Source organism: Equus asinus, chromosome X (assembly GCF_041296235.1).
Source record: "Equus asinus isolate D_3611 breed Donkey chromosome X, EquAss-T2T_v2, whole genome shotgun sequence".
NCBI lineage: Eukaryota > Metazoa > Chordata > Mammalia > Perissodactyla > Equidae > Equus > Equus asinus.
In genome coordinates, this window is record NC_091820.1 from 26,889,874 (window position 1) to 26,903,031 (window position 13,158).

Here is a 13,158-nt window from a genome sequence, read left to right on the forward strand (position 1 = left end):
AGCAAATGAAGAAAATATCAGACGGAGCAGTTTTGAAATTTTATCTTTTTGGTGGGTTGAGATGGAGTTAGAAACAGTTTTGAGGAGATAAAAAAGGGTGAGATCATATGAGATGCAGTTTGGATGATAAATGCAGTTAAAATAGCCTTTTGAGGCTCTGTGAATGCCTAAGTTCTCCTGCTAGCTTTGCCATGACTAACATGTGCACAACTCAGCGTTTTCTGCAAGCTGGGGTCCCTCTATGAACCATATGTGACCAGGCCATAAGATAAATGCAACAACTGATAGTCCACTAGAAACTTCTGTAGCAATTTTACAGAGTCCTCTTTATGTCTATTGAATGTAATGATAAAAAAGAAGCTTGGATTTTTTGTATCTTTTTATTTCATTTTTGTAATGCTTTAGTTATATTGTAATTTACATGTAATAGAAAAGGGCAAAATGTTCTTTCCTCAAGATATTTGGAGAACTACTGAGCAACAGAAGTAAACCAGTTTGGTGGGGGGCCATATGTTGCCTTGCTGGTTCTATCGACACCATCACTATATGAAAAAGGCCCAGAATTGGGAATCTTGGGCTCATTTGGGCTCTTATGAGCTATTCTCTGTTGTCAACCACTATGGTTGTTCTCTCTCTCTTCCGATGTTGCTGTTAAATATTATTGAGTGTGTTCAGAGTGTTTAGAATACAAAGATATGGGGGTCAATTGGGAGAACAATATGGCTGCTGAGTTGAATAGGTATATCTCTTGTCTGCATGCTGTCTGACTCTGAGCAGGACCAATTGACAATTCAAGTTAAAAGTCAACCCTACTAAATGAAGTAGTGATACCTGCTAGAATAGGGATGAACCCCAAGGATTATGTTCGGTGAAAGAAGCCAGCTATAAAAGAACGCATAGTATATGATTCCATTGACAGGAAATGTCCAAAAGGCAGACATATAGAGACAGAATATAGATTAATGGTTGCCTAGTGCTGGGGGTGGGTGTGAGGAGTGACTGTAAATGGACATGAGATTTATTTTTAGGGTGGTAGAAATGTGCTAAAATTAGATTGTTGTGATGGCTGTACAACTCTGTAAATATCTTAAAATCTTTGACGGATTGGGAGGGCAGGGAGAAACTGTTTCTTCCTCAAAATAGTTTGAGAAGCACTAGGCAACAGAACTAAACCAGTTTGGTATATTTTGAATTTTACACTTAGAATGGCTAAATTTACAATATATAAATTACATGTCAAAAAAGCTGTTTTATAAAAAAGTAATCTCTGATAATAAAAAGAACAGACATCTCAATTATCCTCCAAATTCTTAACATATGAGTGGAAAATTCTAAGCAATCAAAGTTATTCATATGATACACCTCTAATGAAAATGGACCGCTGTACTAAGTACTTTATGGATAGTCTCATTTAATGCTGACAAGGAATATACATGTTAATTAGTATTTCTTCTATTTTGACAGTGTGGGAATTATGGCCCAGAAAGGGATGGTGTTATACCCAGTATTACTAAGACTGTAAATGAGGGAGTTGAAATTTAAGTTCATGTTGGTCTGGCTAAAAAAGTGTGTACTCTTTTCACTAAACCAAATGACCTTTGATGTGTTTTCCAGAGGTCCAGTAGTAAATAAAGGCATTCAGAGACCATATGCTGAGGTGGTTCAGAAAAAAATGCAATTTTTTTTTCATAAAGTCGGATTATGAAATGAGTTTGTGTGTATAACACATATACTCATACAGATAATCATATCCCACTAATCTTTTATTGGCATTAGTTTACATTGAGAATCCACAAGATTCACAAATTCTCATTCATTTGGTAGTGTGAATAACAGCAAAAAATACCTTCCTTTTTACAAAACTATATAGATTCACTTATAGATGAGTTATAAAAGACACATATTTGTAAAAAATATTTTTATTAACACATTGAGGATATTTATCTTTTTTGCCCATCTGTACCCAGTGAAATAACATTTGGAAAAATATTCCTGCAAGTGTACTAGAACTTGTTTTATAATCTGCGGATCCTTCTCATCGCAGGTGACATTAGTTGTGCCAATCTAAAAGGCAGCACTGTGGAGATGTGCTTTGTATTGTTAGAGATGTACATGTTTGTTTTGCAGGTCAAGGGTAAAATTGAAAAGAAGAATCAGCAACATGTTACCCAAAAGGGAAACATTCATCAAGATTCTTACCTGCCAGTGGAGGATTATATTCCAGATCAAACCAAGAGTCAGTTTATGATTTCCATCTACTATGTCAGTGCTTCCGATATTCACTAAATCAACCTGTTAAAGATAAAGGGAAGACATTTGAAGAAAGGAGACAAAATGTCTATTTGGAAAGAAAACAAAACACAATGGTAATTGCATTCAGCTATTTTCAGAGCCTAAGCAGCATTACAGCTTTTTAAAAATAATCTAAAAATGAAAAAACATATATTTTTAAATGCACTTTCTGTAACAAACAAGTGTCTCCCCAACACATTTACAAAGAGATAGGAAATTAATGTACTTTTAGCATATAAATAGATTACTGCGGATTAAAGAGGCCAAAGTATCTCCAAATAAAATGTATAACAATGATAACTCATAAAGCATGACTAAAATTACGATGCACTTCCTAATACATAATAGTCCTTTTATCTAGCTCAGAGGAGTGCTGTTATAATTAGGGATGCCTATATTTGACTAAAACGCTGTTGCTTTAGAAGCACGTATTAGAACTCTAATAAACAAAGGAGCTAATGGCCAGCTCTCTCTTCTTTATCCAGGACTGGGTTTGGGAATCAAAATCTGGCAGGATTTCATTTTTCAAGGCAAATCCCATCTCCTGTCCTTCATGCTCCTAGTAGTCTTAGGTGGAGTCAGGTTAGACACAAGCATCAGGCAATGAGCACATGAAATGATGTTCAACATTACTAGCCATTAGGGAAATACAAATTATAACCACAATGAGCCAGCACAACACACTTATCATAATGGCTAAAATAAAAAAAAATAGTGACAACTTCAAGTGCTGCTGAGGATATGGAAAAAATGGATCACTCACACATTGCTGGAAGAAAGGTAAATAGTACAGCCACTCTGGAAAACATTTTGACAGTTTCTTACCAAACTGAACGTGTGCTTACCATACAATCCAGCAATTGGACTCTTGGGCATTTATTCCAAAGAAATGAAACTTATATTTACACAAAACCCTATACACAAGTGTTCATACCAGCTTCATTTGTAACAGCAACAACCCAGTGCCCTTCAAGGGTGAACAGTTAAACAAACTGTGATACATCCATACCATGGAATACCACTCTGCAATGAAAAGGAACTAACTGTTGATACAACAACTTGTGTGAACCTCATGGGAATTATGCTGAGTGAAAAAATAAAGCCAGTCTCAAAGGTTACATACAGTATGATTCTATTTATATAACAGTTTTAAAAAGACAAAACTATACAAATGGAGAACAGAGTAGCAATTGCCAGAGATTAGGGACCAGGGTGGGGTGGGTGGGGTAGGTGGATGTGGTTGGAAAAGGGCAATACAAAGGGATCCTTGTGGTGATGGATCTGTTCTACATCTTGACTCTGATGGTGGATACACAGACGTTCATATATGATAATGTACAGAACTAAAAACATGTGCATGTACACATATCCACACAAGTATAAGTAAAACTGGAGAAATAGGAATACCATTGGAGGCTTGTATCAATATTGATGTCTATGGTGATATAAGACCCTAGTTTTACAGTGTGCCACCATTTGGGTAAAGCAAGGTAAAGGGTACACAGGATCTCTGTATTATTGCTTACAACTACACGTGAACTTATAGTTATCTCAAAATGAAAAGGTTAACTAAAAAATGAGCATCCAGGGATATTTTGAAAGGAGAAAATATCACAGTAAAGCAAACAGGCAACTTCAGATCAAGGTCTGTACAAGAAGGAGAAATTGTCAAGAGGAAGGGTTGAGAAGTAACTCAATTTTCTCTCCCTATTTACTATCCTTGGCTCACTGGTCCCTTGGGTAGTATTTTCTTTTGGCTGCCTCCAGGATCCTCCCATTTTTGTCTTGTCCTGAGAGCAGTGACCTGGAAGAGTTCTCCATTCATCCTCCCATAAATATTTTCACTAAATAGCTGAGACTCATTTTGGTTAAAGCTTTCATTTTCTCAGGCTCTGAACCCTTACCTTTAAGTTTCACTCTAATCTTTCTCACTTGTTTCTTCCTCCAGTAAGATGGGCTCACCAGTCTCCCATTAAATGCTAAAATATATCCCTATCATCATCTTAATTTCTAAATTTTATTAGTTACAACTTGAAAATATGAAGCTTGCTGGGAAATCCAGGTGAAAACAATAAAAAGGCTACCCTTTGGTCTAATTGTCAAATCATTCCCAATCACTCCCCACATAAACTTATTTGCAAGTTCAGCAGATAATCAAATACTTAAATTTATTTTTGTGTCCCAACTACATAAAAATCATTGGTGAGTTGGCTTAAAACAAATAAATGATACAGAAAAAATGTAGAATCATTTGAATAAGAATAAAAGATCAAGATACAAGTTCATAGATTAATTCCACACGTAATTTACAGTAGAGGATAATATTGATCTATGCCATAGGTTAGATGTGAGGATAGTATCACATGGACTTTACAGAGAAGTCGGCCTGAAGTTGCATGTAAATGGACATTTCAGTAAGGCTCTATTGAGGAGTGGATAAACGGAAATCCTGCAAGCTGATTAACATGAAAGACTTTGACTTTCTTGGGTATAGGAAAGTCAAGGTGATACTGTCATAATAAGGCGTTACATGTCTACTTATTTCTGAAATGCAGGTGCTTTTCATTGGACAGCTGAATTTCAGGAGTATCTCATGCAAATTCTCCCTAATTCAGTATGCCATAGTTAATTTGAATATTTAAAATTGCTGGGCATTCACATAAATTTGTTCTACACAGGCAGATAATAATTTGCTAGAATATTTTTGTTTTAGTTATACAAAGTAGAATACAGCAAGTTTCTAGAATTTATTAGAGAAGGAAAAATAGAGATCCCAGGGGAGATTAATAACTCAAGAACAAGAAGACACCATGATCTACATTTCATTTGCAGATTTCTCATGTGGCAGTAGAAGGAGGAGCTCCTCCATATGGAAAAGCCACTATAAACTTATCAAATGATTCATTGATTCATTCCTTCAATAAATACATTTTGGTATTTATTGTATACCATACAATACCATGTGTCAGGCACTGATGTACTTAGAGCACAAAAGGAAAAAATGTTCCTGCTTTCTTGAACTTAATTGAGTGAGAGTGATAATCAGGCCATGCATTGTTGAAAATGCAATTATTTAAATGGAGAAGATGTGATTTTTAGGAAATATACCTAAAACTAGGGGAATCATTGCTGGTTGTTACATTTGGACTTGCCATAGGGATCATCCTGGGAGACTTAGAGCAAGCAACAAGCACTGAGACAGCAGCAGCTCCTATCCACTCTCATAAGCCTTCTCACTGTGTGAGCAGGGAAATGGTTCCTCCATTTCCTTATCCCATAAAATCCCTGCTAAGCTCCAATCTCCATTCTGTTCAGGTATTGTGCTCAACTCTGAATAAAGAAGAGTGAAGCGAACCCCTAATGTCAGAAAGCTAACAGCAGGCCACATAATAAAAACTAATTAAAATTAGGTAGGATCCAGGAAATCCACTTCTAGGCATATACCCAATGAATTGAAATCAGGGCCTCTATCAGATATTTATATACCAATGTTCATAGCAGCATTATTCACAACAGCCAAGAGGCAAAAACAATCCAAATGTCCATTGACAGATGAATGGATAAACAAAATGTGGCATATCCATACCGTGGAATATTTTTCATCCTTAAAAAGGAAGGAAATTCTGATACATGCTATAACACTTATGAGCCTTCAAAACATTATTCTGAGTAAAATTAGCCAGACACAAAATGACAAATATTATATGATTCCACTTATATCAGGTACCTAGAATAGTCACATTTATAGAGAAAGAAAGTAGAATATAGGTTATCAGGGGCTGGGGAAGAGGGGAATGGGAGTTACTGTTTAATAGGTAAGAATTTCAGTTTGGGATGGTGAAAAAGTTCTAGAGATGGATAGTAGTGATGGTTGCATACCAATGGGAATGTACTTAATGCCACTGAAGTGTATAGTTAAAAATGACCGATTTACATAGTAAATTTTATGTTATGTGTATTTTATCACAATAAAAATAAATAATAAAAGAAGCCATTGGAACACACCCACATACACACAGAAGCCATAGAAAATATTTAAAGGAATGTGCATGGATGTGTTCCAATAAAACTTATCTATAACACTGGAAAAAATTAGGTAGGCAACTGTGTCTCATGGAGGCTCAGTGAAGGAAAAAAGAAATATTGTGGCAGGTTAAGCAAAAGAAAGAGGAGATATTCGGTATTGATTGAATCTGCAAAGAAGGAATATAAAGACTGGAAGAAAGGGGCAGGTGAGGAAGCCATACCAAGAAGAGCCGACATGACTAAAGGTATGGGGACAGGTGTAAAGGATATTACCTGATGGAGAATTAGAAGTGTTGTACTCAGGCTCAGTGTGGCATGGGGTGAAGTTGTTCAACCATCTGGGGCAGGATTACGAAGTCTTTAAAATTCAAAGACTACAAGGAGCTGAGTAGTAGGGAGGGATGAGGGCGTTATGAAGTAGAGAAACAGTAGTACCAGAAAAGTTGAACACATCTCAGCTAATTCTTATAGGTACTGAAAAAACAGTAGCAAAGATCAATTATAGATGTCTCCTAAATTAATACAAGGAAGCTTGAATATTTTGTCAGGGACAACAAAGTTTTTTACAATCCTAAACTCTAAGAAATGTACATTTTATAACAACATACTGCATCTTTAATTACAACTTTACAAGTGATACGGTAAAAACCATATGGTCATTTCTTTTGTCAACCTTCAATGAACAGTAAAAGCATAGTATTGAATCTTAGTTTTGTGGAGATGTTCTGTAGATGGTTACAACAATGCAATCCAATTTATGTAACTTTCTGTTGATTTGCAATTATATTTTACTTTTTTATTGCCTGTATTACTCACTATACCATCAGATCCAATAGGGCAGGGACCACCTTTGTTTATAGCACAGTTTACAAGTGGTGTTTCACTCATATATTCTCTATTATGTGTGCCTTAGAGGGTTACTCTTAACACACTGCAATTAGTACTAATCATCATTCCTTTCTAAAGGTCCATAATTGATCAAGGCACGTTGCCATAGTGGGTATTTTTTCATCCTGTAGTTGGGTTGTGAGAAACACAACCATCACCATTTTTTGAGTGGTAAACTCTATGTTAATCTTTGTGCTGTCTTCTATGTGTGTGTGCGTGTGTGTGTTTACAATGAACTTTTTTGTTCTTTTTAGAAATATTTTTTATACTATTGCTGCACAAATATATTATTTTATATAAATGTATGAGTGAGATCTCATACATGCTCTTTCAAGTCTTCTTTTCCATTTTGTTTGCCCCACTTTCTTCCCCTTTTTTCCTAATCTGACCTGAAAAATTTCTTTCATATTTTTCTCCCTATTTGCATGATCCTTGTATGTGTGAGTGTGCATGTGTGATAGCATATAGACACAAATCTATGGTGTTTTATATTCTACAAAAAATGGCATATTATTCAGATTCTATTGAATATTGCTTTTACCAAACAATAATCCCTTTTATTCACTTATTTTAATGGCTGCATAATAGTTCATAGTTTATATGTATCATAGTTTAGATGTATAATCATTTAGCCAATCCCCTGTTAGTAGGCATTCACTTTGTTTCTAGGGTTGTGGTATTTGTTTGGTTTGGTTTGCCACTTTATACAATGCTGGAATGGACATCTTGTATATACATCCTCAGATACTGATGCTTCTATTGTTATAATAGCTATTCCCAGGAATGTATCTACTAGATGAAAGGGTATATATACTTTGAATTTTAGTAACTGTTTCTTTATAAAAAGGATTTAGCATTTAATATTTTAACCAACAATGCATAAGAGCAGCCTCTTCCCTTATCAGCAATGGGTGTTTCTGCTTTTTCATTTTGCCAGTCTGATGAGTAAAAAGATACTGCATTGTTAATTTAATTGATTTCCATGATTCCTAGTGCATTTAGAATATCTTTTTGTGTGCCTGACCTTTACAATTTCATCTATGAATTGCCTGTTAATATTCTTTGCTCATTTTTCTATAGGGTACTTTTCTTTTCCTACTTAACTTTAAGAGCTCTTTGCAACTAACAGCTAGCATTTACTGAATGTATTTACATGTGTGAGATATGGTTATAATCAGTTTCATATAGTTCTACATAATTTTTAAATTTATATGCAAAAGTGGTATTGTCTTATACATTTATTATTTAATTTTATGTTTATCGACTTCTGGTACTAAGGTTATTCTGACATTACAAAAGGAATTGCAGAGTTTTATCTTTTTATGTACTCTGGAATACCTTAAAATATAGAATTTATACATTCTTTAAAGATTAGGTTAAATTCATATGTGAAGAGTCCTGGTATATTTTTCAGTGGCAGATCTCTAATAACTTACCAATGTTTTCTAAAGTAATAATCTATTTAATTTTCTGCTATTCTTATGTCAATTTTAGTAATTTGCATCATACTAGAAAATGATCCATGTCCTGGATTTTCAAAATTAATTTTACAAAATTGCGTGTAGTATAGTCTTAGTTTCTTCTGTATCTGTGGTTACATGTCCTTTCTCATTACTAGTCTCGTCTATTTTCCATTTTCCTCTTATTTTCTTTTGTTATGATTAGAAGAGTTTTATCTATTTTGTGTTCTATTCAAACAGTCAGCTTTTGAATGTATTCAAACTATTTTTTTTAGTTTTCTATTGTGAATTCATTTTCATTATTTTTTATAATCTCTTAAGATACGTATTTGATACTTTTATTTGTATCTTTAAAAAAACATTAAGGCTAGGGGCAAGCCCCATGACCAAGTGGTTAAGTTCAGCATGCTCCACTTTGGTGGCCTGGGTTTGGTTCCCAGGCGTGGACCTACGCCACTCGTTGGTTGGCAGCCATGCTGTGGCAGCAACCCACATATAAAATACAGGAAGACTGGCACAGATCTTAGCTCAGGGCAAATCTTCCTCAGAAAAAAAAAAAACAAAATTAAGGCTATAAAGTTCTCTCTGAATACAGATCCCACTCTACCCACATCATCATCACAGTAAAAATATGAGACAGTTACTATTTTATGTACATTTTACCAAGAGGGAAACATAGTATTGGAGATACGTGAAGCTTCCACAAGGTTGGATTTAAAAGCAGGTCTAGATATGAAAGATAATCCATTAATTAAATTTAGAGAATTCTTCAGGAAGTGCCTTAATAAACTCTCTCAATTAATAAATATTGCACACCACCATGTGTATGAATGAATGTGAAGAATGGCTTCTTTTATGCATATTTTTTTAATATATGCTCTGGAATTACATCTTTCATGGATTCTCAATGTAATTTCTAAATAACTGTGAAAAGGGAAAACGAAAATTAAAGTATGTTAATATCTGTGTTAAATGAATAATTAAGCAAATAATTAAGCAAATAAATTAAGCAAATAATTAAGCAAAGCAAAAAAACATTTATGTGACATAAATGTTAATAAATGGACTCACTGTATGTGTGTGTGCACGTGTGTGTGTGTATCAGTGTTGTGACAAGCACTAGATAGTAGGAAATTCAATATTGAAGTCACTAAGGACGCCCAAAGTTACGTTTTCCTGTTTTGCAGAATGAAAGGATCTGATACCAAATGAATAGGTGTGAAAATTGATATTGTGTGCGAAAATTAAAGAGCATGCATTGAATTTTTGCAGAAACAAGTTTACCTACACATGGAAACTGGCTTTAGGAGTTCCTGCAAACAGACTTGAGACTTTACTCCTAAAGTAATAGTAGATTCTAGGTCAGAGTTTTGCAGCATTGTCTGTGGAACATGCTTTATATGAATGTAATTTTGTAGGTTAGAAAATTCTTATCATTTGCTTTGACATAATGGAACCTTACTGTGACTCGAGCAGAATATTTAAATGTGTTTTCTTAGGAAAACATCCCTCAACTCAGGATGAACAGGCTGCAAAAAATGCACCTAGGAAACCTAATGAACTGGCTTTTGGAATAAAGTAGTCTATTGTTACCCATTTTATAGGTGTGAGGACACAGATTGAAGGGAATTCCTATTCTGTCCCCACACTAGTACTTAGATTAAAATATATGATTTTGTACAAAAATATATATTTAGTAATTGTATGATTAATATATAAGTATTTCAGAGAGCACTGTTACTTCCTGGTGCTCCACCTGCTAAATGAGTTGACTAACCACTGGGCTATGAGGAGCAATTCTCTCCATTGCTTAGTCAAGAGAGCAATGTTTGTTTGATCCTAGGTTTTGTTTTATACCTGGTTCCTTCAGGGCATGGATGCAATCTAGTATTGTCAATAATATTTTCTACAAGCTAAATTTAGATATCCCATGGTGGTTATAATAAAAGGATTTTTATATATTATATTGATATATTTAAGATTTAAGAATACTTAAGAAAACTATAAGATTTAAAGCAAACCTGAAATGTAATGGTTTAGTGAAAGGAGATTACTGACCTGGACAAATTTATATCATTTTAATCAGCCTTAGAGAAAGAAGAATAGAAGAATGAGTTCATCAAACATAAAATGGTACACACTGACTTTAGAATGAGGAACATTTGACATAAAAATTAATTACAATAACCAGGTCAAATAATGAAAATGGAAGTTCTTAGAGCAGAGCAGAAGGAAAGAGAGAAGAAAAAAATAAGAAAAAAATAAGAGACTGATATTCCAGTTTGTAAATCATTTAAGCATTTGCAGTTCTGACTTGGATGTTGTAGAAAGTTATATCTCTTTCAATAGGGAACCATCATCTTTCCAATAAATGCTATCTGCCACTTCTTGTCTTTTTATACAACCACTGAGAAGGGCATTTCATAGCTACAGGCACTAATGAGAACACATCCTGTATCATTCAGCCAACTGAAATCAAGTTAGGGCTAGGAGGCTCCTCACATGTGTTTGAAAGGATGTGGTTCTCCCAGGTTATTTCAGATTTTGAGATTTATCCTAAGGAGGAGTCACTTTTGTTTCTTGATATGCAGAATAGTACAATCTGAGTATGTTTTGAATTAGGGAAGAGGTAGGGAATAAGGGTAAGTCACCCTTTTATTCATCAGTCCTGGTATGTGAGTTTAACTGAATAATGCCGTAAATTAAATCTTATAGAATAACTTCACATAGAATGACAAGATTATGACAGGAACCATGAAATATCATCTTTAAAAGTTTGGGTGGATTTCCTTAACCAGAATCTTAAACAATAACTAACAGTTATGGAAATGCCATGCATTGGAATTTATTATATAAAGATTCCCCCTGAGACTTACATATACACATACTTCTACCTTCTATTTGTTTGGTTCTTTAATACATTTCTCTTTCATGAATTGTTTATAACTGAGAAGTTCCTTCCAACATTCTAGACAAATAAGAGTTGTTTTTAAATATGTTAAGTGCCTTTTATAAAACATCTGCCATCATGTACTCAAGCTAAAGAGACTTCTCCATATTCAAAAGAAACTCCTCAAGTATTTACATAATCCTTCCAAATATAATGCATTTAAAACATCAAAAATGCAGGAAAAGCAAAGTAGTTTCACTGTTCTACAGCATGTGCTTTTATACTGCGTTTACGATTTATGTAAAATTTTAGGGTTTATGGGCATAAATCATACTCACTTTTTTCCACTGAGAGATGGAGTATTGAATCTTTTATTATTAAATGACGAATAGTTCAATATATATAACCTACAGGGTGGGCTGCGTTGGCCATTGTAGATTTGGCTCTGCACTGACAGGTTTTCTTTATGTTCTTTATATTCCAAATCTTTATATTCCAAAGATTACTTTTTATTTTATACAAATATAGAAACTTGCACTGCAAAATGCTTTTTTAAAGCACATTTTGACCAAGAAAACATCCTAAGACTTACTTTTGGGGACTCACTATGAAGATCCTATCCCGACCTTCAATGATTTGTCTTCACATGTTTAGTCATTCATTAAATATTTTCGTCATCCACCATATGCCACATATTAAGTACCGAAGACAGAGATTGACTAAAAAATGGACTATTTTATCAAATTGTTTAAAGACTAGTGAAATAAGTTAAAATTTCTCTATGTTTTGGATGTCTTTATGATTATAATCATATATCACAAGGGAATTCTTTTTAACGGAACTATGGTTTTACTTGCTTATACACTGCCTTTTTGACAATAAAGGTTTGAAGCAGTGAATCTTTTAAAAATCCCATGTTAAGAAAATATAAACGTTAAAGGGGTGAAAGAAAATTAAAACAAATAGATCAAAATAGAAATTTCAATGCAGGTAGTCTCACCGAACAGAAAATGCAGAACTCAAGCTTTTGGCAAAGTAGCTTTTATAACTAAGTAAAATTTCTTATATGAAGTATTATATACTAGAGGGCATCATTTGAGTAAATGGGCACTGTCATCAGGAATAATTTCACAACACAGAATAAGATAAAAGGGGTATACACTTTCAGGATAATATTAGTTAACTGGAATTTTTATAAACACTATGTATCTTATACCTGGCAATATAGAATGCCACTTTAATGACAACATCAAGAACCCTATATAGCCACAGCTTTCTAATCTTGAGCCATGTATACTGATTTTAGGAAAAGAACTTGGCAATAGCAACCACAAAAAATTTTGTTACATGACTAACATTCATAATAATAATAATAAAGTTTTTAATTACAATACAACTTGTAGCCATATAATTATTATCCCCAAAGATCTCCAGGTGTAAAAATCCTAGATAGGGGCTAGCCCGGGGCCGCAGCGGTTAAGTGCACACGTTCTGCTTTGGCGGCCCGGGGTTCGCTGGTTTGGATCCCAGGTGCGGACATGGCACGGCTTGGCAAGCCACGCTGTGGCAGGCGTCCCGCATATAAAGTAGAGAAAGATGGGC

At 34.4% G+C, this 13,158-nt stretch overlaps 1 protein-coding gene across 12 annotated transcripts in view; it reads right to left on the minus strand.

The window, feature by feature from the left end:
- Window positions 1-13,158, minus strand: part of DMD (dystrophin) — a 2,265,680-nt gene that overhangs the window by 1,546,764 nt on the left and 705,758 nt on the right. For all 12 annotated transcript variants that reach the window (XM_070503127.1, XM_070503123.1, XM_070503121.1 and 9 more), the window contains exon 5: window positions 2,200-2,292. In XM_070503127.1, the coding sequence (XP_070359228.1) occupies window positions 2,200-2,292 (93 nt within the window). The remainder of the gene's footprint in view (window positions 1-2,199; window positions 2,293-13,158) is intronic.